The following is a 27,583-nucleotide window of genomic DNA, read 5'->3' on the forward strand; positions in this document are numbered from 1 at the left end:
ATATAATTATTATTTTTTGTAACTTATTTTTATAAATTATTAAAATAATAAAATTACAAATAATATAATCTGTCCGTGCATCGCACGAGTTATATAGGCTAGTATACACAATGTACAAAAAAATAAAAATACACAATAAATCAAGAATATTTGGACAGTAGAGGTGTTCTATTGATTCTAGCTCACACTATTCCAGTAACTGTTCTCCCACCTCTGCACTTGCTTTACTACACCAGCCTTTTCGCTTACCAATTTTCCAAAAGCTTCCGGTGTATATGGGGATGGCAGTGTGCAGGGACTTTCCAAGGAAGGACTCTTCTCTAATGAATTCATCTTAAACTTCTTCTCTGTCCCCTCTGCATTGCACGCCATTGTTTCTGAACAAAATTCAACAGCTTTTTCGGGTATTTTTGGCTCAAATCTTAGGAGCTTTGCGTATTCGTTTAACAAATGAAACATGTAGTCATAAACATAATCCATCTTTAACTCGTCTTGGATAAAGGTGCTAGCAGCCTTTCCGATTTCCTGTGCCTGCATTTGCGATATATTAGAGGATCACATAAACAACTTTAATGATGAGAATGAATCTGAAGGAGGAGTAAAATACCTTCTCTGTATTGAGATTTCCCCATTCTACTGCATATTCTATCGATCTGCATTTGTCATCGTTGTTAATTGGCCAGTAATGTTTCAAGGGCTTTAGGCTTCTCACGAAGAAGTCATAGTAATCTGGTTTCACTAAAAGAGTAACTGAATCACAGGCTAATATGTACTTTTCACTAACTGACCAAGCATATCCTTCAATATAAATCTTGTACCTACACATTGATCATGTGTCTGAATTTCTAAGAAACAAGAATGAAAACAGAGACTATAATATGAAATTTAGGTACAATTTACATACCTATAAGTGCATTGATTCGCAACATTTGACTGATGAAATCCTTGTTGCCCTTCACGAATCCAGTCCTGGAAAAAAAAACAAAAAATGACTCGATTAACTTCAACAGATTGATTTGAACAAATGATATTGTTTACTAACTGGCCTAATGAATTCATTTTTTTACCTGAACGAAAAGACGAGCATTCCAGTCATGTTCTTCAGAAACATTGCACTTGAGCAGGTCTTTTCTGTTGTCTACGACAAAAGGGTTTCCTTTCCAATAAGCATATGGTTCCCTGTCCATCCATTTGACCTTACTGTTCCCTTCTTTCATTTCTTTCAGTATCATTACCCATGGCTTTATATTTATTTCAGCCCTTGAAATGCATTAACAGCTTTTCAATCTTTCAGGTTTACATTCCAAGCAATCTAATCCTAATAGATATAGTTTAAAGTAGTTCTACCGAGTTCAAAACATAAATATGTAATATCTTTCAAGCTCCGCAACATTATTTCCACAAGAATCTAAAAGATAGTAAATATTTAAGGCACAAAAAGAAACGATATTTATCAACAGTTGAGTTAAACTTCGAAATTTACCATCCCCAGAAGGACCAATCAGGAAAGACAATATCACTAGTCCATTGATCACCACAATATCTGAATAATGGCGGAGTGGGGACATTGAGTCTGCGATACAAATGTGATTTCACCACTGGTTTGTCATCAGTATCAAACATCAATTCCAGATCCGGAAGTCTACCAGGATACCTTCTTAATAACTGCAGAATCCCCCATATTGTGAACACATCTCTAGTTTGTATCGACTTCCTGAACTTCTCTATGTAAACCTTTCCTTGCACTATCACTAGTCGAAAATGTGCAGTCCTTTTCGCCTTATCCACCATGTTCCTCGTGATCCCTGTTGCCTTAAACGGCTTTAAATCTTCATATATCCAGCGAAAATACTCAGGGCATGTTGCACTTGCTCTTGAATCATCACTAGCTTCCTTAGTTCTAAAAACCTTAGGATAATCTGATGGACACATTTGTGTCACATTTTCACCTGAACAATAAAGGGGTATCTCGACTCTTTCCTGGATTTTAACCTTTTCGGGGATTTTCTTCAGTTCATCAGTCTGTGTAATTCTCTTATTCTCTTTCGCAACAATAATCACATTATCAACATAAACTTTACTCTGCTAAAGATTGAAAAACACAATCATCTACTAATGTATGCGACAAAAAACAATAAATAGCGAAATTTATTACAAAAATCATATAAACTTACATGATTGATCACAGAAAACATAAATGCTGCAGCCACAAAAATGAAAATATACAGAATAGTTGTACTGATTCCTGATGCCTTCTTTAGCACTGGCAAACGCCATAAGTTAGCTCCAGATGTCTCTCTCGATAGCCTGATCGATAAATATTCCATAATAAAAATTCGCATTCAAGAAATCTTATTTTTAAATTTTCGAATGCAATTATCCAGTATCCAATTCATTGCAAGTCCTAATGGTGTAAGGTAATTTAATTCTAAAAGCAGTAGATATATGATCTGCAAATTTTCTATATCTGATAAGTCCATTAATATACCCTGTCTACCAATTATGTACAACTTTCATATAAAATTCCACTTCACTGTCCCTATCAAATGCACACATACATAACTCAAGTGTATAAATAATTTATACACATGTATAACAAATGCATGTTTGCAACGGAACCTCTCACTGAGGAGAACACACTCTCACCAAGATTCGTTACAACCACGTAATAAGAACACGTTCTGATCAAGATTCGTTACAACCAAGTAATAAATTTCACTTAAAATCGAGTCCCGAAATTACCAATGTGTGGTCTAAAACCACACATTGTCCAACATTTAAATAAAATATAATTAAAAAAACACTTATATCAATGTAACAAAAGAAACAAGAGGCTTATGTTGATTTACCAGTCAATATTTTTCATCTCAAAATCAGAAACTCTGTTGTGAGAAGTCCAGAATCTTGTTCTTGCTTAAAACCCTTGTGTGTGGATAACTATAATGTTGATATGTATGGTGTAGAAAATATTGTACGTATAGATTATTATGAATATAGACAAACAAATGGGATGATATATAACAAAGTTAGATATATAGGGTTGTGAGAGTGAAAAATAAATGTGGGTTTTAAGGGTTTTTGTTGGTTAGTAAATTTGTTTGGTAACAGAAAGTTGAATTTCTTTAGAATGTTGAGGCTAGTAAAACTCTATAATTTGGACTTGTTAATTTGTTTTAATTTGGACTTTGATAATGTGTTAATTAGGTGGTGCTTATCTAATTTCCAACTTTATTTTTTAAAATATTTTTGTAACTTTCTATTAAAAAAGGAAAATGACGGTATTTTTCTGTAAATTTTTGTAAATTTCTGTTAAAATTAAAGAATGATGAATTTATTGTTGTAGCATTTTATCCAGAGTAATGTTAGGTAATCCAAAATTTATAAAAAAAAATGGTTATAAAATGACGTGACGTGACATGACATGACACGTGTCGTAATTTAATTCGTGAACGCATATGAATGCACGCGAGATCTCATATTATTTTAAAAAAAGTTATCATTTATAAAGTATTTGAAAAAATAAGGAGCCTCTGACATTTTCCTTTTATCAATACTTTTTTGCTTACAGTTGTTGCTCCAATTAAATTATTAGTTAGTACATAATTATTCAATTAATGGCTGATAGATATTCTAATTGATTACACATTAACTTTTCAGAGTCTTGATGAAAATCTTTTTAAGAAAGATACTCAAAAAGTCAAAATACCATAAATTTAGGCAGATAACAAACATCCAAAATAAAACATTATTGGATTTTTAGTTGGGATGTTAATTAAGATTTTAATTTGATTATTGTTATTGAAATCTTGTAGTATTTATTATAAAAATCCCGAGCACTAACCCTCCCTTGGCATCCTTGCTAGTTGCTACCGACTTAGGACTGTCAATGAATCGGATTTGTATCATATCGGTCTAAATTCATATTTGTAATTTATCGGATCTTATTTTTTTCAATCAGATTTCTTTTTTATTGATTCATATCCGCTACATTAACTTTCGAATGAGACCGGATTTCCGATCATTGACAGCCCTGTACCAGACCACAACCAAACGCTTCTTGCTCTCTAGATAAGGCTGCATCGACTGTAACTTTGATAGTATCTAACTGTGGCTTAACCTGGGAAACGGCTCCGTCCCCTTCGATTCTCGAATGAACTAAAGCCTCTGCTGAGCATCCTTCCATTGTACAAGGTACTCCTTTGCCAATGCTAAAACATTATTCATCGAACATTGCTTTTGGTTCCAATGCTCTACATAAACTCCAGCAACCGTTGCGCCACGAGCTCGTCTGTCAAGATTGCAGCTATCGAACACCCTTTCTAACCAGTCATGAAACTCGCCCTCCACGTGTTGCTGAACATCCGGAATTGTTCGTTGCCAACACTGAGCTGCAAGGGACATAAAACCAAAGCATGCATAATAGTTTCTTCCTCAACACTGAGCTGCAAAGGGACATAATAGTTTAAGGGCCAACAGAATCATGGTGAGTAAGCAATACGCCAATGATCTCCATACAAGATTTAAAACTTTAGCGCTTCCGCCAGCCTAAGCTCTGATACCATGTTGAGTAACCAGCTCATCTAAAACCTTAAGGTGTTAGAAAAAGACCCCAATAGGATCATATAGTTAACACAGGTTGCCATTGTTCTCCCTTCTCCACCTCCCTTTCTGCTCTTGAAGAAACTGATATGCACTTTTAACAAAGTAATTGTTAGAAAATTAGGATTTTAGAGCTTAATTTAATTATGTTCTTGATGTTAATCCTAAAATCTAATGATTGGAAATTATTCAATGATATTTGAACTTAAATTTTCATGTATGGTTTTAAGAATTTTCTTAATGAAATCCATATGAAATGAGAGTTAAATGTAGCTTGGAAAAGCTTGGAAAAATTTGAGAATGTTTGTCCCACATTGAAATAAATAAAGGAGGGTGTGTGTTTTATATGGTATTACCCACATGAGTAGTATACAACTACTAAGGTGTGTGATGGTCCATTGTGTTGTTGTGTGCTTCACGCGCACACACACGCGCGCCCCGCCCCGCCACGCCACGCACCGGGCCGGGCCGGGTCGGGTCGAAGGGCGATTTGGGCGAATGTCTCGGCGTCTCGCGTATGCGAGGCGACCTGGGCGAGGATTTTATTTATTTGAGAATTATTTTAATTCGAATTTATTTATCGGTGATTGGATTATTGGGCTGGGTACTGAAATAGGCTAAGTCCTGCAAATAATCTAATTCGAATTTATTTATCGGTGATTGGATTATTGGGCTGGGTACTGAAATAGGCTAAGTCCTGCAAATAATCTGATCTGTAACAAGTTCTGAAATAAGAATCAGAACTTAAGAACTGATGAATAAAATCAGAACTTAACAAGTTCTGATATCAGAATCAGAACTTAAGTACTGATGAGTCAAATCAGAACTTAACTTAAGTTCTGATAATAATGTGGGTGTTAATGTGAAAAGCTGTTACAAATAATTTAAATTCAAAAGCTGTTCAGTTTTGATTTTTTCATTAATGAATTCAAAATCTGATCAGTTTTTATTTTTTCATTAATGGAGCAGTTTAATTCAGACATTAAGTGTGTGGACAGTTTCATTTTTCCTCTCCTATAAATAGAGGCTAAACTGAATGAATATGGAGATATAACATACACTACATTCTCTTCTCTTCTCTTCAACCTCTCTGCATTTCTCTCCCAAAAGTCCTGAAGTGCTGATATTTTCCGGCGACTGAGGTGCTGGTCGAAGTGGAGCTTTTGTTGCTGCTGTTAACATAAACTCCGAGCTGTTTTATCCTGGTGGAGATATTGCACACATCCCAAACGCAGCAGGTAGGGGGCAATAATCTCTTCAAGAGCAGCCAGGACTTCGAGCAAGGCCTGGTGACTCAGCTGTGATCATTTTCTTGGCATTTTGTATCTGTAAACCTTTGTTTCAGTCACGGTTGAAAGCTATGGTTTCGGGTACATCTTACTTTCTCTCTTCGTTATTCCAGTTACTGATTTTGTTTACCTGCATGTTTTGTTTTGTTAACTGTGGTCTTGGCCTAAACTTGTTAAATTCTTTATACACTTGCCTCTATGTTGCTATACTTGTTAGTGAGATATCCAACATTCTTGAAGAGATTAATAGTTATTTAGAATTTAACATAATGGTTAACGAAAGTGAGGTTATCGTTGGTGGTGGTAGCAGTTCGGGTGCAACTGCTGGGGCCATTGATTGGACCACCTATAGTTTCCCACAAGCTGTTGAACTAACCGGTTTACCGGAAAAATTCAACGGTGGCATTGGCTTTTCTCGCTGGCAGAAAAGGATGAAGTTATGGTTGACTATAAAGGGTCTGTGGCCGGTTGTGGAATATGAGAAACCAGTAGTGGATCAAGAGAAGGCTGAAACAGTTAAGGCTTTTGCGAAGTGGGCTGAGAAGGATGGAGTGGCTAGAGCGGCCATTCTGGCGGCACTAACAAACACTTTGTTTGATGTCTATTCTTCTGATGCCTACTCTGCAAAACTCTTATGGGAGAAGCTGGACCAGACACATAATACTGACTCACAAGGTCTAGAAAAGTATTCTGTGGCAAGGTTCCTCGAGTTCAAGCTGGTGGACAATAAGTCCATGACTGAGCAGGTGCATGAGTTCGAGATGATAGTGCATGCTTTGAAGGAGTCTGGAATGAATCTCCCGGAGAAGTTCAAGGTGATGAGTGTGATTGAAAAACTCCCGAAGTCTTGGGAAGAGTTCTCTCTCTCCCTGAAAAGACAGAAAGGAGAGATCACCTGGACCAACCTTATGCTGGACATCTCAGTGCAAGAACAACACAAGTCCAAACAGGGACATGTGATGCCAACTGAACACGGTACCTCGAAGGTAAACATAGCAACTGTAGGACAAAAGAGGAAGGCTTTTGCTAAGAAAGCTAATAGTAATAAACCTAAGAATGACAAGGACAAGGCCAAGAAACCCAAGGCAAACAAACCATGCTGGTCTTGTGGGCAGGTTGGGCACTGGAGTAAGGACTGCCCTACGAAGAAAGCGAAGAAAACCGAGGTAGCGCAAGCGAATGTTGTGCTTGGAACCGCAAGTGGGCCTGTAGTGAACATGGTTGTTGGTGAGGCTACGGCTTCTGAAACCAACGTTGACCGGTATGTATCCTACAACCCTGTGATATTTTCTACCTATCTGTCAAATGAATGGTTGATAGATACCGGAGCTAATGTACATATTTGTGCTGATATTAGTTTATTTGTATCTTATCAACAGAGTCATAGCTTGACTGTGAAGATGGGGAATGCTAGTGCTGCTCAAGTACATGGAGTTGGAAACGTGGATCTGAAGTTCCCTTCAGGACGTATTCTATCTCTGACGAGAGTGCATCATGTTCCCGACATGCGTAGAAATATAATAAGTGGAAGCTGTTTAGTTTCTAGTGGTTTTGAAATTTCGTTCAAGTGTAATAAAGTAGTTCTTATTCACACTGGTACATTCTTTGGCAAGGGTTACTTGTCAAATGGTTTATTTGTTATTAATGCGGATCCCGTTTTGGGAAGTTTGAATAATAATGTTATTCCTACTGTTAATTGTATTGAATCCTCAAATATATGGCATGCTAGACTAGGTCATTTGAACTTTGGTGCTCTTAAGAACATGATGAACTTAGAGTTGATTCCAAAATATACCATAGAAAAGAATTCTAAATGTCAAGTATGTGTGTCTGCTAAACAGATAAGGAAACCTTTTCATAACGTTGTTAGGGATTCAGACTTGTTAGATTTAGTACACACTGATATTTGTGAATTTGGTGGTGTGTTAACCAAGGACCAGTTTAGATACTTCATTACTTTTATAGATGATAGTAGTAGATACTGTTATGTTTATTTACTTAGACATAAGGATGAAGCACTTAGTAAATTCATTATATATAAAACTGAAGTAGAAAAACAAACTAGTAAGTTACTTAAAAGGTTGAGATCTGATAGAGGTGGTGAGTATACGAGTAATGCTTTTAATGAATTTTGTGCAAACAATGGTATAGTTCATGAAGTTACTCCACCATACACACCTGAGTCTAATGGGGTTGCTGAGCGAAAGAACAGAACATTTAAAGATATGATTAATAGTATGCTTATTAACTCTGGGTTGCCTAAATACATGTGGGGAGAAGCTCTAAATACGGCTTGCCATATTTTGAATAGAGTCCATCTGAAACACATGGATAAAACACCCTTGGAGTTATGGAAAGGCAGGATGACTAGTCTTAAGTATCTTCGTGTGTGGGGGTGCCTTGCTAAGGTGCTTGTACCTGAACACAAGAGAAAGAAACTAGGTCCAAAGACTGTTGACTGTATCTTTCTGGGCTATCTTGAAACCACTACAGCTATGAGATTTTTAGTGTTAAAATCTGACATAGATGGTATAGTGGCAAACACGATAGTTGAATTTCGAGATGCGACATTCTTTGAGGATGTCTACCCTATGAAGACCGGAATACCTGAAACGACTTCTGAGGAAGATCCTACTCACACATCAAGTTCTATTCCTGATCATGTGGAAAAGATGACAAATGTGGGGGCGGAACCTAGTAGTAGCTCTATTCCTAAGGAATTAGAGGAACCAAGGAGGAGTAAGCGTGCAAAGGTAGTCAAGGATTTTGGAGGTGATTTCATCACTTACAATATCGAGGACGAACCTTTAACTTTCCGGCAAGCTATGGATTCTTCTGAGTCAAGGCACTGGAAGGGCGCTGTCAAGAGTGAAATTGACTCTATTGTTTCCAATGGAACATGGGAGTTGGTTGATCTCCCTCCTGGGTGTTCTACTATTGGGTGCAAATGGGTCTTTAAAAGGAAGTTGAACCCTGACGGCTCAATAGATAAGTACAAAGCTAGACTGGTAGCTAAGGGTTTTAAGCAAAAGGAAGGAATTGATTATTTTGATACATACTCTCCGGTTGCAAGAATGGTAACAATCTGAATGCTTATAGCATTGGCTTCAGTCCATGGTCTTATCATTCATCAGATGGATGTAAAGACGGCTTTTCTTCATGGTGAACTTGAGGAAGAGATTTATATGGATCAGCCTGATGGATTTGTTGCATCAGGCAATGAAAGGAAAGTATGTAAGTTGATCAAGTCCATCTATGGCTTGAAACAAGCTCCCAGAGATTGGAATAAAAAGTTTGATGAAACTATATTGCCTTTCAGTTATAAGATTAATGAAAGTGATAAGTGTGTCTACACTAAAGTTAAAGGTAATGAGTGTGTTATTTTGTGCCTATATGTGGATGACATTTTACTGTTTGGAACCAATATTGAGATTATTAACGAGACTAAAGAATTCTTGAAAAGGCATTTTGAAATGAAGGATATGGGTGAGGCAAGTGTGATTCTTGGAATCAAATTGATTCAGTCCACTGAAGGAATAACCTTGACTCAATCTCATTATATAGAGAAATCTATACTTGAGAAATATGGTTATTCACAGTGTAGAATCGCTAGTACACCTTATGATTCGAAAGTTGCCCTTGTCAAGAATACTTCAGGAGTGCCTGTTTCTCAGTTAAGGTATTCTCAGATTATTGGGAGCTTGCAGTATCTTGCTAACTGTACTAGACCAGATATTTCATATTCTGTGTCTAAATTGGCGAGATATACAAGCTGTCCAAACAGAACTCATTGGGATGCTCTTGATAGAGTACTTAGATATCTAAAAGGCACAATGTACCTTAGTTTACACTACAGGAGATTTCCTGGTGTGCTTGAAGGGTACAGTGATGCAAGTTGGATAGCTAAGAAGTCTGGTTCCAATGGAGTGACTGGATACGTGTTCACCTTGGCTGGTGGAGCAATATCCTGGAAGTCAAGCAGACAGACTATTGTTACTCGGTCTACTTTTGAGGCTGAGTTGTGTGCACTTGATGCCACAGGGACGGAGGCTGAATGGTTACACGGACTTATGTCTGCAATACCTGTAGTAAGCAGACCGCTTCCTGCTATTGCTATTCACTGTGATAGTCGAACAACTATCGACAAGATTAGCAGTAAAAAGCATAATGCTAAAACTAAGAGACACATCCAAGTTAGACTCAAGTCTATAAGGGGTTTAGTGACTGATAGGATCATAGCTATAGAGTTCATAGGAACTCAGAATAATATAGTTGATCCTCTTACTAAAGGACTGGAACCTGCAGTGGTCCTTAAGTCAAGGTTGGGGATGGGACTGTCAACCCATCATAATTCATCAACAGTGGGAACCCAATACACATGAGAGGAGATCCCTCGAAGTGTATTCAATGGGTAATAACAAGCTGTAAGGATGAGTTGGTAGTACCTTTGCTACATAGATGATATTATAGTATCTGAGTCTATCCCCTGTAAACCTAGAAGGTACTGACACTGCCAGAAAAGCAAGAGTGGTAAAACTCTGAATGGGATCAAGTCATTTGACGAGATAGAGGCAGTATATCTCTGGAGATGCCCAGCTAAGCGAATGTAATTGTGTGGTCGCAATTAGAGGATAGGGTTAATCCTTGAAGCATTCGACGAACAGGATCGAGACATGACCATTAATGTCTCAAAGCCGTAGATTGGCACCATAACCTTTGACTTGTCGTCGTCTATGGAATATGGTTATACTAAACGGATTAAGATTCAAGGTGAAACATTCCATCTGAGTCCGATAGCCATTGAAGTAGAGGAATTAGGAGGGTTCAAACCCGGAAGGGTACCGACTCTGAAAAACAAGTCATGATGGGAAATTTATCACATTTCTGTATGGATTTGTGGGGGATTGTTAGAAAATTAGGATTTTCGAGCTTAATTTAATTATGTTCTTGATGTTAATCCTAAAATCTAATGATTGGAAATTGTTCAATGATATTTGAACTTAAATTTTCATGTATGGTTTTAAGAATTTTCTTAATGAAATCCATATGAAATGAGAGTTGAATGTAGCTTGGAAAAGCTTGGAAAAATTTGAGAATGTTTGTCCCACATTGAAATAAATAAAGGAGGGTGTGTGCTTTATATGGTATTACCCACATGAGTAGTATACAACTACTAAGGTGTGTGATGGTCCATTGTGTTGTTGTGTGCTTCACGCGCACACACGCGCGCCCCGCCCCGCCCCGCCACGCACTGGACCGGGTCGAAGGGCGATTTGGGCGAATGTCTCGGCGTCTCGCGTACGCGAGGCGACCTGGGCGAGGATTTTATTTATTTGAGAATTATTTTAATTCGAATTTATTTATCGGTGATTGGATTATTGGGCTGGGTACTGAAATAGGCTAAGTCCTGCAAATAATCTGATCTGAAATAAGAATCAGAACTTAAGAACTGATGAATAAAATCAGAACTTAACAAGTTCTGATATCAGAATCAGAACTTAAGTACTGATGAGTCAAATCAGAACTTAACTTAAGTTCTGATAATAATGTGGGTGTTAATGTGAAAAGCTGTTACAAATAATTTAAATTCAAAAGCTGTTCAGTTTTGATTTTTTCATTAATGAATTCAAAATCTGATCAGTTTTTATTTTTTCATTAATGGAGCAGTTTAATTCAGACATTAAGTGTGTGGACAGTTTCATTTTTCCTCTCCTATAAATAGAGGCTAAACTGAATGAATATGGAGATATAACATACATTACATTCTCTTCTCTTCTCTTCAACCTCTCTGCATTTCTCTCCCAAAAGTCCTGAAGTGCTGATATTTTCCGGCGACTGAGGTGCTGGTCGAAGTGGAGCTTTTGTTGCTGCTGTTAACATAAACTCCGAGCTGTTTTATCCTGGTGGAGATATATTGCACACATCCCAAACGCAGCAGGTAGGGGGCAATAATCTCTTCAAGAGCAGCCAGGACTTCGAGCAAGGCCTGGTGACTCAGCTGTGATCATTTTCTTGGCATTTTGTATCTGTAAACCTTTGTTTCAGTCACGGTTGAAAGCTATGGTTTCGGGTACATCTTACTTTCTCTCTTCGTTATTTCAGTTACTGATTTTGTTTACCTGCATGTTTTGTTTTGTTAAATGTGGTCTTGGCCTAAACTTGTTAAATTATTTATACACTTGCCTCTATGTTGCTATACTTGTTAGTGAGATATCCAACAGTAATTCCCTGATCTCTTTTTGCTCCAGTAAACTCTATCCTCCACTCTTCGATCATCCAGCGAAATTTGTAGGATACACCGTTGATCTCTTTCGATGAATAAATCTTGAATCACATCCTCATCCCAAGCTCTTCTGTTGCTACACATAAGAGATATCACTGTATCTTTATCCAACGCTTCTGAACTCGATGTAATGTACGGATCCTCCTCGTCTTCCAACCATGGCTGTTGTGTGATATTCATTTTCTCCCCTGAACCTATTAACCATCTAGCGCCCGCCTTCAGCAAATTTTTCGTTTGGCATATACTTCGCCAGACATAACTGAAATTGTTCCCAGTTTCTGCATTCAAGAATTCTCCGTCCTGATAATAACAGGCTTTAAACAGAGTACTTACCAAGCAATCTGGTTTTGTCCATAATCCCCATCCTTGTTTACATAACATAGCCACATTAAATCCAGAAAGCCCATTCCGCCTGCTACCTTGTGCTTGCACAATCGGGACCAAGACATCCAATGAACTCCAGATTTATGATCTGCATTAGAATTCTACCAAGATTTTGCCAAGACTCTTTCGATGTCTCTTGAAATCTCCACTGGCAGCAAAAGAACACTCATAGCAAAACTAGGCGACGTCTGAGCTACACATTTGATTAGTTTCTTTAAATCTTTAAATCGAATATAAGCAAGAGCCAAGTGACAAGTTGTATAGGAACATCACACATACAGATTAACTCAAGTGACAGAACTTTGTATGTATTTATACTTTTAGTAGAGGAAAATTGTATCAATCAGTAAGGAAAATAGAACATATTTTACCAATGTACAAGAAATTTTGTTAACTAAACAGAAATGTAACATCTACATTCTGGACACAGTTAGAGTAGCTTTCTTGTTCAGGTAAACAATGACCAAGTTTTGTTAGAATTCTTGAAGTTGCGTAGTGTCATTACAAGCTGTTGTCTTTCACCCTCTACCTCTGCAAACTTGAGACTTATTTCCGAATATCTCTGTTGCATATCCCTCAATTCACATTCCATCGACTGGTTTTTCTCCTTGAGCAACAACATTTCATTCAATGAGTTATCTAGGTTTTTACAATCTCTTGAATCTGTACCAGAGTGTTTTTCCTCATTGTTTGATGGAATGTCGTTATTGCTGCAAACGTAAGCGACACAGAGATTAGAAAAGTCGTCACATTGTTTAGAAGATGTATCTTTTAAGTGATCTTATTTCCATCGGATGGATAACTGGCATAAATAACTTAAATGAACTGTACCCGTAGTATAAGTTTGCTAATATACCTTTCAGTCAATGTGCGTGGATATCCCATTTCCTCGGTTGTGCATTTTATGGTGGTTGAATCTTGAGCTCCATATATTGCTGCTTCTCTTATTCCAGCATTTAGGTTCCCACTATCCTCCTCGACCTGTTTTAATATAGATGTGACCCCTTGTATAAATTAATTTATAATATGTTTGGGACAAAAATCCTGATTAAAACTCAACCATGGAACCAAATGCAACTTAATTTTTGTATTATAAAGTTTATTATTACGCATTCTATGAACAAAATTTCCTACCTTCTGGCATTCTTGGCCATCGAAATTTGCAGCATTTTGATTGAGAATCTTCACAGTTTTCTCTAAATCTCCAATCTTCCTTTGAAGATCTTGCTCCTTTACCAGAAATGTGTTTGATGACTTATCCAGAGCAACTTCTTTCAGATTTATTTTAGCCTGTTAATCACAGAAACATGTGATGAAACTAATTGAAGAATAATGTATAGTTTACTACAGGTGGACCGAGATTAATTTCAACATCGCAGATAAACAATATATGGTATGGAATGATAATAGGTAACAGTACTGTAAATTTACCTCGAGTAGTTTTATTTTTTCCTTCAGGTCTACCAACTCTTTAGAGGCACGAGGAGAAGGGACACATATATTATTTTTTGCTTTTGCTACCTCTGGAACTGGTGCTCGTCCATTTCCATCTTTAATTTTCTTCTCTGCAATGCTTAACGCGTCTTCCTTCTTCTTTAGCTCACCTTTCAGTTGAATAACCTGTTTCTGATATTTTTCTTTCTGCGACTCTTCCGCTGTGGAAAATAGTTTCAATTCATTATACCGAACTTTAAGAGTTGCCAACTCCGACTGCAGATTTTCAGTCGTGAACTTTGTTTCATCCTTGGCGTTCCTCATTAAATTCAGTTCTTCCAGTGAATCTTGAGCTTCCACCTTCAATAATGCTACCATGCTTCCTAGTGTGCTTCTTTCAGCAGCCCCCTCTTCCAACAGTAATTGAGTATCCCTAATTGATGATTTCATTTGTTCTAGCTCAGCTCTCAAAGTTTCATTCTCCTCTGTTTGCTTGGAGGAGACATTATTCACTCTATCCAGCCTTCCAATCTCTGATTGAAGCAGCAAGATTTTCTGAGAAAGAGTTCTCTGAGTTTCTTCAGCATGCTTTCTATGATTTTTAAACTCAGTGGACTTATAATCAACTTCCAACTGCAATTTTTCTATTTGGTTTAATTTCAATTCTAGCTGCCTGGAAAGTTCAACCAGCTTTGCTTCATAGTGCTCCTGAACTGACTGGACGTTTTCCTTAGCTTGCTGCAGCATTTCTTCTAGACATGTTTTCTCTAGACGAAGTTCATTAGCTTCAGTCAGTGCCTTCGTAGCTAGCCTTTCATTTGCATTGAATGTAGATGCCATCTGCTCAGAGAGCCTTCGAAATTCTTCCTGTAGCCTATCTGCTGTATTAGCATTTTGCCATCGTGTCTTTCTCAGGTTTTCCTCTGCTCGTATAGCTCTCTGCTCCTGCTCAACTTTTGAATGAGTAAGGTTTTCCAGATCAGCTTCAAAGCCTTGTGCCTGCTTCTCTAGTTCTTCCTCTACGCCTTTAACCTGATTTTCAAGATCGCTTATATTAAGCAAAGAGTTGGATAATTCTTTTGATTGTTTCTTCAGCTCATCTTCCAATCTTACAATCTTAGTTTCAAGGCCCTTTACAGTGGAATAAGAAGTTGCACATTCAGAACAGTCAAATTGCATCTTCAGTTGATCTTGCAACTGACTTTGTTTTAACTCATTTGTGATGTCATGGTTTTCTTGCTTCATGATCTCATAATCCAGAGCAAGCTGCTCCAATTGCATTTCTAGATCATCTCTTTCTCGCTTGTAGATCTCTACTTCACCACAAAGGTCAATGATCTTTTGCTCCTGCATGTATGTGTCCTTGACATTAGTGTGCTCCATGACGAGCTTTTCCAGGGCCTTTTGGTCTACATCAAGATCGGCACTGGATCTGGAGTTGGTTTCCCAGATTCCATTAGAATTTTCAGTTGTTGCTGATCTATTAGAAAGGTCCAGGATCTCCCTATTCTTCTCTTCCAACATTTCATCTAGGTCTTGCACAGCCAGAAGCAACTCAGTGTTTGATTCTCGCGTTTTCTGAAGTTGTATACGAAGATTTGCACTTAGATCCTTCTCGTGGTTCAGTTCTTGCCTCAGTTCTTCAATAAGAGCCCGAGGGTCGCCTCCTTCATATTGTGATTTGCTTCGTAATCTAGCTTTTTCACACTCTTTTTTAAATGAATCTCGCTCTTCCTTCAGGCTAAGAACCTCTCTTGAAAGATCATGTGCCCTTTTGCTCTCCCTGACAATATTTTTACGCAAAGTCTGTACTTCTAAGTCTGAAACTTCTGCCTGCCTTCCTAAAACAGCAACTTCATTTTTAAGCTTCTCAATCAAGATCTCTGAAGCGTCCTGAGGCCTCTCACCTATAAGAACCTCACGCGGACTGCTAGACGAGTCATCTGTACTTGCATCAGGAACAGAACCTCCTGACCATTCCAATTGTGATCCCTGCTGTTCATCATAGATTTCTGTCAAGGCATCAGAATTGGACCTCTGATCCAGCTGGGAATGACCTAGAGAAGATAAGAAGTTGCCACCATTTTTAGTGGTACTGACACTAGTCGTGTCAAGTGCTCTAGGTGTATTATGTCCAGAGCTGGTCTCTGAACTTGACATAGTAATATCAGATCCACTAGAAGCCCTGCGAATCTTTTTCAGCTCCGCAACATGTGAAATCATGTTACTGAAAGATCCTTCCTGGGAAACAAAAATATAAGAATTACAATAAAAGATGCTAACATCTTCTCCACTTATGCTAAGTCTAAATCACGGTTTTAATTCAAAAAGTGGATTCCTTATCAAGCAAGGATAAACAACAAAGCGGCAATGTGAAACAACAAATAAAGATAATATTATGCCTTTGGCTGGTAAATTCTTACTTCAGAATCGTTGGTTTTGATGTTTTCATCGATCTCACTATTGCTTAAATGCGCCCTCAAGCTCTGATCCTTGGGATCATCTTTCAAGTTTATACCATCTTCAAATTCCCTGCAACAAACAAAGACAAGTCACACGGTTACAATAAAGCAAGTTGCAAACTTTAACATGTGGAAAAAAGATAAAGAAAAACATGTTGTCACCTTTGACCAACAGAATCTTGTATCCTTTCAATCGTAACCTATTTCAGAAGAAACATTTGCACATACATGAGACCTCTACATAAGTAAAGATGATCTAAATTGTTTCAAAATAATACTAAGATAAATGCAAATCAGATAAGATTGTTTATTGTGAGGTATATTAATGTTATAGGAGAAAAGGAGGGCGTGGTGACTGAGAGATGCACTAGAGAAAGCAGTGAAAACTAACATGCAAGACTGCCTCAAATTTTGTGTTTTTGATCGGAAGAGAAAGAGATGAAAGCTTTGTTTCCATAGCATAATCTGCAAAATTGATGGAAACTTCACCAAGAAGACCAAATTTCGATAATCCCTGTACAATGTTAACATTTCTGTCATGTTTCAAACATTTAAATAGTTCTAAATCAAAGTATGCAAATACTAGAAACCTCAAAAGTTCAAACACGACATACAGTTGAAAAGATAACATGATACAATCTCTCGTTTATCTTCCCTGTTTTAGAATCCCTAGTGAGCTTCATTGTCTCGTAAACTGGTTTCTCCCAGTAACAGCTTCCATCTCGAATCTTTACTTTATCCAATATCGAAGTTGGCTTTCCACCCTCGGAGGGAATCACTGATATCATCAATGTATCCCCTCCTGACCATGATACCTAAAATACAAACACCCATAAACTCATTGCTTCCAAACAAAAAAACAAATCACCTACTCACATTTCACACCTCGAAATCCAAACTACAAAAAACCAAAAATTCCCAATTTTCGGAAATTAATTACCTAAGCTACAACCACAATAATTGGCAAAAATCACAACCTTTTACACTTGACTATTTTCAAGAAATCTTAAATAAGTAATAAGCAAATTTCGACATTTTCACACATAAAATTCAAGCATTACCAAACTAAGACACTTAAAGGTGTGAAATTTATCTCAATACTCTATCACATTGTCATATACAATGAATTAAACATCATTAAATTTTGAAGAATTGAATGTTTGTAAGAGTTCGAGAATATATGGGAGAGAGATGGAGAGAGAGGGAGGGAGTGAGAGAGAGAGAGGGGGGAGGGAGGGAGGGAGAGAGAGAGAGAGAGAGAGAGAGAGAGAGATTATATATAATCACCTTGGTAGCATAAAACTGTAGCTTAAAAAGAGCTTTGATCTTGTTCCTATCACTCCTCCATCTCGCCGGCTTAAACATTTCTCTCTCCCAACCCCTTAATCCCACCTCACCGGAATTCAACAAACCACACTTTTTTCTCGTCGGAGCTCCGGCAACACCGCCGGAAATCCACCATTCCGGCTAAAGATCACACCTTTTCAATAATCCCCCATACCCCACTTCGAATTTCAAACTTCTAACCCAAAAAAACCACTCAATTCAAACAATGGCACCCAAAAATCACACTTTTAAGTTGACACCGAGTTGACTCAGTTGAGTAAATGCGAGTCAAGGTGAGTTGGGGTGGCTTAGTACAACTCGTGAATGAATTTAAGGATAGTGCAGAACTGAGCAGATCACAGTTGGTGTCTGATATGTACTTACATCTGTCTCTCTGCTCTCGTGTGTGTATATGTAGGAGTACTAGTGTAAATATGTTTTCTTGAAAGAGATCTCTCTTGTTTTGTAATTTTGATTAAAGTAATTCAACAACTTTTGTTTTTTCAGAATATATAAATCACAAGAAATATCTAAGAAAATGACCCTTTAGATTTCAGAAAGATCGCAATGATTAAGATGCGGTTTGATCAAATTTACGATTAAACTTGATCTTACGACTTGTTAATTATATCTCTGTTGGTATTTGCATCAACATTTAACGGTTATTCCCTCCATCCGAAAAGCACGAACCTTTAAATTTTTTACGTATTTCAATATCTTCGAATGAGTTACTTGCAAGTAATGTATATTAATTTATTTATTTTTGGATACAAATTTAAAGTTCATATTTTTATATAAAATAAAAAAATTGAAATATATTATTTTTAAATACCTTTATTATGTGTATTAAAATACGTGCAAAAATAAGAGTGTTAATCATTTTGGGACATAAATAATGAAATACCATAATCCGTATAATCGGATAATGACCTAAATTTATAGCAGAACGAAGTTTGAGCACACGTAAAAATAAAATAACGGGATTTGTTTTATTTAGAATCTTTAGAGTTCGAAAAATTATCAATCAAATTATACGTAGTATGAATATGTATGTATTTTTTTGATTTTCTCGCATTTTTATAATTAAGATTTAATTTTAAATATTACTATTTAGTACTCCCTCCGTCCCTTTCAATTGTTTACATTTTTTAGATAGTGTCTGACACGTATTTTAAGGTGTATACAGTATAATTCTGTAATTTTTTTTTACAATTTTGTTTTTCTTAATAAAAATTAAAACATTCAACTTTTATTCAGAAAAAAAAATTGTAAAAATAAGTTACATAACTATACTTTTTATGCACCTTAAAATGTCAATTTCTCATAAATGTAAACAATTGGAAAAGACCGAGTGATATTTACGAACAAAAAAACATGTCATGCCTTTGAAAAACGAGGATGAGTTACCTAAGTCGGTAGGATTGTAGGAGGTAGTTGAATGATTATTAATTATAATAATCGTTTTATACAATGAAAATGACATTATCATGTTCTTCATCTTTCCATTATTTCCTCCTTTCTAATGACATTTTAATGAAAATTATTGAACTTGGTTAGTTTTAAAGTAACTATCAAGTAAAAATTCACTTCATGTTAGAAACCTAAATCCTTTTGAATAAGAAAAACCTCAATCTTTCTAAATAAGAAAATCATATTATCTCATCTCTTCAATTATAACGGTTTTCATAACATATCAATATAATATTATAACCGTACAGTAATCTTTTTTGATTTTACGTATATATATAGACCCTTTATGTATTTATATCAAAAATTCAAGTTTAAAAATATTGTGAAAAAGGACCAAAATATATTAAAAAAAAATTATAATTGAACGCACAGTTGAACACTTTATCAATTTAAAGAATCCAAAATCTCAACATACACTAACCCTTTGTTGGTTGGTGATATGACATCGTAAACTCACTTTATTTTTACTTATTCTAATATTTTTCGCTTTTATCCTAAATTTTCATTTCAAACGATAAATTGAAATAATATTCAAAATACACCACTTTTGGCCTTCAACTGCTCTAAATACTCAGATGTGCGAGAACTGTCTAAAATAACCACGAAATACGTATTTAAGAAATGTGTATTCAAACTTTTTAAATTTAATAAAAAATACGCATGTCACTTTTGTGTTTAAGAAGAATGTACATATTTAACATGCGTATTCACAAAAAAATAATATGAACATACGTATTCTTTGTTAGTTTTTTAAAAGCCGAATACACATCCCTCATATCTGTGTTTTGTAAATATTTTGGACATACAATAACGTCAATTGATATTTTGGACAATTTACCTTAAATGGAGAGTATTTTAATTTTTCAATCCTATAATTAATCTTTTAAAATATATATATATATAAATGTATCTCAAAACTTGAAAATCATGTAACATAAAAATAGTATAATACTAGTCTAGGTATACCCACCATTTAATGTACAAGTAGAGTGGCAACAAGAATTATATAACGGTCAGCTGAGCGTTTGTATTATTTGCGGAAACAAGAAAGTGACTCGCTAACTATAAAATATACTTCTCGAGGAAAATAAAAATATATACTCCCTCCGTCCCTCCCAATTGTTATCGTTTCTGGGAGAGTGTCCGGCACGCATTTTAAGATGAAGAAAAATTATAGTTCTTTAACTTTTTTTTAAAATTTTATTTTTCTGAATAAAAGTTTAAACATTCTATTTTTATTCAGAAAAAGAAAATTTTTAAAAAAGTTATGAAACTATACTTTTTATTCATCTTAAAATGCGTGCCGGAAACTCTCCCAGAAACGATAACAATTGGGAGGGACGGAGGGAGTATATTTCATATTCTTGGTCCAGGATATGTAGTGCATTGTGTCAGTTTCTGTTATCTCACTGACCTGTTATTCTTCTTCTGAAGTATACTGCTGTCTAAGATAAAGAAATACATGTATGTTTGTTGTATGAACCGACAGCCTCTACCGCAAGTAATCTATATGTTTGCTCGGGGACGTGATCGAGCTGAATCGAATATTATCGGCGCACGTTAAGCAACCAGTTCATTTAAAATTTTAAAGTTGATAAAGGAAAGTCCAAACAAGATCTTGTACTATTTAAACTTTCCCTCAATCGTACGATACGTTTTGCTACAATTGATAACGACAAATACATTCAATATCAATACAAATAACAACAATAACAAATACTTAAATTAAATAAATGGGGATGAGAGGACTTAACCCGAAACCGAGTTCTGACATCATGTCAAGTAAGCGGTCCATCTAAAATCTTAAAATAGATAAAGAAAAACTCAAATAGGATCTTATAATTTTTAACAGGCTCGAACTTGATTAAAATGTTTAGGCTCGAACTCGATTTCATAAATAATTTGAATAGGTCGATCTTGAACTCGGGGAGCTCGATTTTTTCCTAGTCGAAAATGAATGTTTTATGAGCTGTGATTGAGTTATACGAGTTCATTTATGGCTCGTTCTTTAGGGCTCGTTCGCAATATTATTAAACATAATTTATAAATAATTAAAATAAAGGGAATAAATGTGAACTAATTTTTTTGAGAAAATTACCAAATTACTACTTTTACATGATTTTGTTATACTGTTTTTTTGAAAATATCTAAAAAAATACAATCTATATATAAAATCAACCCGATATAATGTAACTTATTTTCACATTTTTTTTATTTTACCTTTTTTTGAAAATTAACTGAAGTTACTTTTGATTCTATTCGAGATTGCATATGTTTGTATCAGTTACGCATATATGTATTATTAAAAAATAAATAAAAATCAAGTTTTTTGTGAAATAAATATAAATATGTATTTAGTCAATGGGTATTTAATGATTATGAAATATTGATATAGTAGTAGCTAACTTCACTATAAATCAGTGTTCTAGAAATCGCTAGGTGTGTCAGGGCGGTGAGGGTACCTTCGAGAGATTAATCGGCAAGTCGGAGATTAATCGGACCGATTAATCGGAACATTAATCCGAAAAATATAAATATTATTTTTAATTTTTATAATTATATAATGATCAATATGTAAAATATTTGTTTGAAAAAAAAAGTAGAATGGTGTTAAACAATATCTAGACATTTGACTTTTGTTATATACTAATTATTGAGTTTACAATATTAACTATATTTTAATTAACACTTTTAAACTAATTATAATATGTTATATTTATATTTTAAGTGAGAAAATAAATATATTAGATTACTAGTTATTTTTTACCAATACTTTATATTAGAAATTGACATGATATTGTGTGAAATTAGGAAATTAATGAATTAAAATTATAAAAAAATAAAAAAAAAATAATTTTTTTAATTATTTTCTGTCTCGACCGCCTAGGACCGATTTTTGACCTCCTATCCCGCCTAATCTCGATTTTGACCCGATTTTTTAAAAAAACGCCTAAATCACCGCCTAGATCCGAGTCGTTGCGTTTTACCACCGCCTAGCGTCTCGGCCTCCGATTTTTTGAACACTCCTCTAAATATTTCAAAATTTAACGGCTTTATTTGGTGTCCCATCAAAACAACCGAACTACCCCTTAGAAACTCCATCCACACAAACAGGATTGTGCGAGCATCTACAATATACATACATTATTGGTCAACAAGATTTCCATTTCTATATAACAACACATTAATAGCTGTATTTATAGAGATATTTTCAGGTGAGTTGTCTATACATGAAACGAATGGCAAACTAGTCGACCTTCACACAAAATTAAAGAAAAAAAGGTTGATTGTGTGTGTTCAAATAATGGTGCATGAGGAGGAGTTTGTTTTTATTATTTATTTTTATGTGAAAGGTGAGGAGTTATATGTTTGTATTCTTTGCTTGGCTTTGAAGTTTGTCATGGTTTGATCGTGAGCCTTTACTTCATAAATCACTGCCTTTTATCTAACCGTTCTTTCTTGCTATGTTTATGTATGACCGGCCGAAGTCGCGGAATTAGGATTTCAAAAAATTTTGTATAATTAATAATTTAAGATTAATCAAAATTTAGGTAAATTTCACTAAACAAATCAGGATTTAGAAATTAAGTATATATGGTTATACATCCCTCTCAGCCGCCTCCCTTCTTTCATCCTCTCTGTTAGGCTTTGTCTATTTTCAAGTAAATCGAATCGAGGGGTTTCCACTGGTTTTCTCCGGTGGAAAGCCCCAACCCCTTTATTCTCTATTATTCTTGTTTATTTTCTTTCAGTAAAACCCAATTTTTTGGGTGTTTGTGTGTCATTCCTCTTGAAGTGTGTGTTTTGTCTCTCCTTTTGGAGTGTTTGTTATGTTTTTATTTAGTCATGCTTGGGTTTATCTGGTGATGGATCTGTTGAGGACGAATTTATTGATATTTTTGGTGATCTGCAAAGCCTGCATCGGATCTGGGACGGTGGTGATTATTGCAAGAGCTCACCTTTAACAACTAAAGATTGTTCATCTTTCATGGATTTATACTTTCGGCATGTCTATAGCTGGTATCCGGCATGTAGATAGATGGGGACTGGGGTGCCTTCGGCATGTCTATAGCTGGTGTCCAACATGTAGATAGCTGGGGTGCCGCTTCCCTAATCTCATTTTATGCGATTGGCGTTTCTGAACACTGGGCTAACCATAGTTTTTATGTGATATGGTCAATTACGATGTTGTTATTTTCAGAGATGTTGCTGCAAATTGGATCGCTTGAAATGTCTTTGATTTCGTTTTTAATTTCAAGAATTTTTAAATTCTATGTGTTAAACGATCAGTAAACAAATCATCTAATTGTTTTTATTATGTTATTTGTTTTATCACCTGGTTGTATCAACAGTTGAGGGTTTGTCCCGACCGTACTATATTCAATTTAATGAGAACTTTCTGTATTTGTCAAAAAAAAATCAGGATTTCGAAAAAAAACATCCGAAAAAATTTCTTTACAATTTAAGATTTATCGAAATTAAAGTAAGTTTCACTAGATTAGATGAATCAGGATTTCGAAAAAATTCCATCTAAAAAAAAGTATCTTCATAATTTCAGGTTAATCAAAATTAAGATAAATTTCACTAAATTTTAGTTATAGAGATTACGTATTGAGAAAGATGAAAATCAGTAATTTCGCAGAAGTATATTTATACGAGATATATTTGTCTAAAATACGAGGAATAATTGTATTCACGTTATTATGTGGCATTTTTAGCTTGTATAATAAGATGTACGTAGCATTGCTTTTAAATTTTAGGAAAGCAATGTATGAAACTGAATTTTATAAACGAGTAATAGAAAACGGTTGCAGTTAGTTACGAAATATAATGTAATTATTCCTTGTAAATAAAATTTGAAAAATCAATGTAAAATTTGGTTTTTAAGAACTTTGTTTTACAAGATCTTGAAAAATATCTATACATTTAAGGATGTCGAGGTCGTAAAACATTGTTGAAAATAAAACGATATAAGAACGTGTTTAATTCTTTGTTCTAAAAATTACCTATTTTACCGATTAATTGCTCGATTAATCATTTCAATATGTTTTGTTGATTATAATCCGATTAATCACTATAATTTTTTCTTAAATTTATATATTTAGTTTAATAAATTAATTATTTTTATATTTTATTAAATATATTAGATTAATATTTCGATTAATCAATTTGAATAATTAGCGATTATCCGATTAATCATTAAAAGGTTGTTCTCCTGAATAATGCCGATTTTCGTTTTTTAGAATAATGGTTTAATTAATAAAAGAAAATATATATATAATTAATTGTGTTGTTTTTGTAAGCTGAATTAACTTTAACTTTTTCGTCACGTGTTCAAAGAAACTAACCAAAGAAGTAGCTCATGACACGGTGTGATATCATAAAGGGAAGAGAAGAGATGGAAGATAAGAGAAGGAAAAGAAATAAGTGAAGAAAATTATTTTTTCCTGTAGTCTTGAATTTGTGTAAAAAATGAAAGAAAGTAAATAAAAAAGAATAATATTAGATAATAGTGTGAGAGGAACTTTTCAATTTGGGGAACAAAGTTTTCAAAAAAAATAATGAAATTTTCTCTCAATATCATTTATTTTTTCTCACAAAAAAACTCAGAAGTACATCTCAAATAAAAAAAATATTCTATTCTTCTCTCTTCCTTTTTACATTTGAGAGTATATAACGTTAAATAAGAATTAAGGCCTCAAATGTCACTATTTGGGGTCAAATGACCCTCAATGTCACTTTTTGAATTTTTGGCCCAAATATCACTTGAAAACGGCGTTTCGGGTGAAGGTTTTTAAGAATAGACGAAAAATGCAGTTTCGTGTTGAGTTTTTCTATAACGATTTTTTTAATTTTTTTTAAATAGAGGAAAACGCAGTTTTGTTTCGTGTTTTTCTTGAAAAACGTGGTTTCAAACCGAGTTTTTGCTGAAAACGCAATTTCAGAAATTGTTTCGGTCAAAAATGCAGTCTCGTCTTGAGTTTATGGATATAAAAACGGCGTTTCAAAATGATTTTTTCGTAAAAACGCAGTTTCTAACCGAGTTTTTCTCATGATGCAAAAAAAAAAATCAAAACGCAGATCCAAAATGAGTTAATATGAGAAACTCATTCTGAGATTGCGTTTTGCCCCCATAAACACGAATTGAAGTTGCGTTTTCAAAATTTTTTTTGAAAAAAATCAAAACGGAACACGAAATCGCGTTTTTCATTAATAACAAAAACTTCACCCGAAACTACGTTTTGGAGTGACATTTGGGGCCAATTATGCGGAAAGTGACATTAAGAGTCATTTGTCCCCCAAAAGTGACATTTGGGGCCGACACCCGTTAAATAACGCGCCGATGAGATCTGAGAAACCAAAATGAGGGACAAACTAAATAAAGAAAAGTAAAAAAAGAAAAGAAAAGAGAAAGATCAAAACGAAAAGAGAAAGATCAAAACATGGGCGGGATATTTAAAAGCTAGAGTCCAACCACATGAACGAGAAAGAGATGCAAGGGTTAGAAATTTATAGGGCTATTTATGAATCTGTTTATGAAACGAGCCGAGCTGAGTTTTGATGTTAACAAGCCAATCTTTTATTTTTTATGAACCGAGCCAAGCCGAATTTTCTTATCAAACAGATATCGTGTTCGAGCTCAAACTCGTTAACTAACGAGCCGAACACGAGTTTGTTTGCGAACAAATACGAGCCGAGACGAGTTCGAGCCGTAAACGAGCAACTCTTTAATTAATTAAAAAAATCAATTTTGTTGGTCCAACCGAACTGACAAGCCCAATCCAACCATCAAAATATCTAGACAAAAATCCTAACTTATATTCTCTCTTTCTAATTTCTGTATCGACCTCCCTCTACCTCTCATCTTTTTTTTTTTTTTTTGAGGAAAATCGTACTTGCATTAAATAGAATCATATGAAAGTACATCCGATAAGAAGCTAGGAGCGACAACATCCCACTCCTGCAAGTCTGACATAGAACGAGACACCCTAGCTAACATGTGAGCGACTTCGTTCGCATATCTATGCACAAATTGCACTAGCATATTTTCAAAGTGCTTAATTAATTCAAGACATTCTCTAACAATAATATGAAAATAAGATCTTCCGGAATTCCCATTACAAGCATCAGCCAATAGTTTTGAATCCGTCTCGAAAACGCACTGTGTAAACCCATACTGCTTAGTCCAAGATAATACCTCTTTAAGGCTTAACGCCTCTGCTTCTCTAGGCGACCACGAGCCTTCCATCTGCTTACACATTGCCTTCATAAAGCGTCCATTTTCATCTCGAATTACTCCTCCAATTCCGATTGTTCTTATGTCTTCAAAAATAGCCGCATCAATGTTTATTTTCACCCAGCTTTGTTGTGGTACTTGCTACCTTCGTATGCTTACCTGTGGTCCTGAAGTACATCTAGATTGAGCCAACTGAGCAGTTTTCCAGTCCGCCAGCAAGTTCATTGCACCACTTGTTATACCAAATACAGAGACTTGGACTTTGTTCCACAATCACTTATTTCTCCGGTTCCAAAGGTTCCAACAAATCAATGCCAGTAATGCGCATTGTTCCTTTGTACCACTGCTGAACAGCCGTATGAAACATGCTAGCACCGTTTCTCCTGGGTTTGATTGAATCCACTGCACCATTCCTACTGCCGTCCAGACCTCCTTTGCAAACTGACATTCGAACAAAACATGCTTCTCATCCTCCTCTTCTGTGTGACACCAAGCACACTTACCATCGATATTCACTCGTTTATTTACCAGTGCCTTATTAGTTGGTAGGCATAATCGACACGTTCTCCACATGAAGAAACGAACCTTCCCAGGTAGACATAGGTTCCATAGTTTCTTCCAGAATGTTGCATCAGGTGTAATACATTCCCCCACTAATTTACGGTAGCAGCTTTTTACAGTGAATTCTCCCTTCGCATCGAACAACCACAACCAAGAGTCACTCCTATCCCTTGAAGACAGAGGTATATTCTGTATCAGCCGAACATCTCTGCTATTGAATAAGTCCTTAAGAATTTCATCATCCCATTTCCTTTGTTGAACTTCCATTAAATCGCAGACTCTTATTTCTGCTAATTTTTGAGGCATACTAGTCATTAAGCACCCATTTTCACTACATGGCAACCAAGGGATTTTCCACACAAATGTATCTTCACCTGTACCAATGCTTCTCCGACACCCTTGTTTTATGACCTCTTGAGCAGCGATTATGCTCCGCCACATGTAACTCGGATTGTCACCCAGTTTTGCGCTCAAGAAATCGGTTTTTGGAAAGTACTTGGCCTTCATAATACTAGTGACTAGGGGATTTGTATCGTTT

General features: G+C 35.5%; 4 protein-coding genes across 5 annotated transcripts; 1 reads left to right on the forward strand and 3 right to left on the reverse strand.

The window, feature by feature from the left end:
• Positions 1-132: 132 nt before the first annotated feature.
• On the reverse strand, positions 133-3,001 carry LOC141670651 (uncharacterized). 2 transcript variants are annotated; one of them, XM_074476599.1, is made up of 7 exons: positions 2,850-3,001; positions 2,175-2,307; positions 1,484-2,082; positions 1,068-1,260; positions 905-969; positions 608-818; positions 133-531 (listed from the first exon to the last, which is right to left on the reverse strand). In XM_074476599.1, the coding sequence occupies exons 1-7, from the start codon at positions 2,864-2,866 to the stop codon at positions 178-180; spliced, it is 1,572 nt and encodes a 523-aa protein (XP_074332700.1). In that variant the 5' UTR covers positions 2,867-3,001; the 3' UTR covers positions 133-177. The 2 variants fall into 2 exon arrangements, with proteins under 2 accessions (XP_074332700.1, XP_074332699.1); XM_074476598.1 differs by having other exon boundaries at positions 1,484-2,085.
• Positions 3,002-6,679: 3,678 nt separating this feature from the next.
• Positions 6,680-7,533, forward strand: LOC141671584 (uncharacterized). Its single transcript, XM_074477864.1, has 2 exons — positions 6,680-7,149; positions 7,268-7,533. Exons 1-2 carry the CDS (start codon positions 6,680-6,682, stop codon positions 7,278-7,280), a joined length of 483 nt encoding a protein of 160 aa, XP_074333965.1. The 3' UTR covers positions 7,281-7,533.
• Positions 7,534-12,842: 5,309 nt separating this feature from the next.
• LOC141671523 (uncharacterized) lies at positions 12,843-18,248 on the reverse strand. The gene is made up of 9 exons (XM_074477796.1): positions 17,739-18,248; positions 17,066-17,266; positions 16,843-16,965; positions 16,614-16,651; positions 16,413-16,521; positions 13,987-16,230; positions 13,690-13,845; positions 13,412-13,536; positions 12,843-13,265 (listed from the first exon to the last, which is right to left on the reverse strand). Exons 1-9 carry the CDS (start codon positions 17,814-17,816, stop codon positions 13,004-13,006), a joined length of 3,336 nt encoding a protein of 1,111 aa, XP_074333897.1. The 5' UTR covers positions 17,817-18,248; the 3' UTR covers positions 12,843-13,003.
• Positions 18,249-26,148: 7,900 nt separating this feature from the next.
• On the reverse strand, positions 26,149-26,662 carry LOC141671586 (uncharacterized). Its single transcript, XM_074477866.1, has 2 exons — positions 26,644-26,662; positions 26,149-26,570 (listed from the first exon to the last, which is right to left on the reverse strand). The coding sequence occupies exons 1-2, from the start codon at positions 26,660-26,662 to the stop codon at positions 26,149-26,151; spliced, it is 441 nt and encodes a 146-aa protein (XP_074333967.1).
• Between the last annotated feature and the right edge of the window lie 921 nt (positions 26,663-27,583).

This window comes from Apium graveolens, chromosome 7 (assembly GCF_009905375.1).
Source record: "Apium graveolens cultivar Ventura chromosome 7, ASM990537v1, whole genome shotgun sequence".
NCBI classification, from domain to species: domain Eukaryota; kingdom Viridiplantae; phylum Streptophyta; class Magnoliopsida; order Apiales; family Apiaceae; genus Apium; species Apium graveolens.

Bases quoted from the DNA above. Each gene is read 5' to 3' on its own strand.
- LOC141670651 (XM_074476598.1), bottom strand. The intron at 2,086-2,174 runs GTAAGTTTATAT...TTCAATCTTTAG, and splicing joins TGTTTTCTGTGATCAATCAT to CAGAGTAAAGTTTATGTTGA. The intron at 1,261-1,483 runs GTAAATTTCGAA...ATGCATTTCAAG, and splicing joins GATTGGTCCTTCTGGGGATG to GGCTGAAATAAATATAAAGC.
- LOC141671584 (XM_074477864.1), top strand. From the start codon at position 6,680: ATGAATCTCCCGGAGAAGTTCAAGGTGATGAGTGTGATTGAAAAACTC.
- LOC141671523 (XM_074477796.1), bottom strand. From the start codon at position 17,816: ATGTTTAAGCCGGCGAGATGGAGGAGTGATAGGAACAAGATCAAAGCT. The intron at 17,267-17,738 runs GTGATTATATAT...TTTGTATTTTAG, and splicing joins TACAGTTTTATGCTACCAAG to GTATCATGGTCAGGAGGGGA. The intron at 13,537-13,689 runs GTAGGAAATTTT...ATATTAAAACAG, and splicing joins ATGGCCAAGAATGCCAGAAG to GTCGAGGAGGATAGTGGGAA.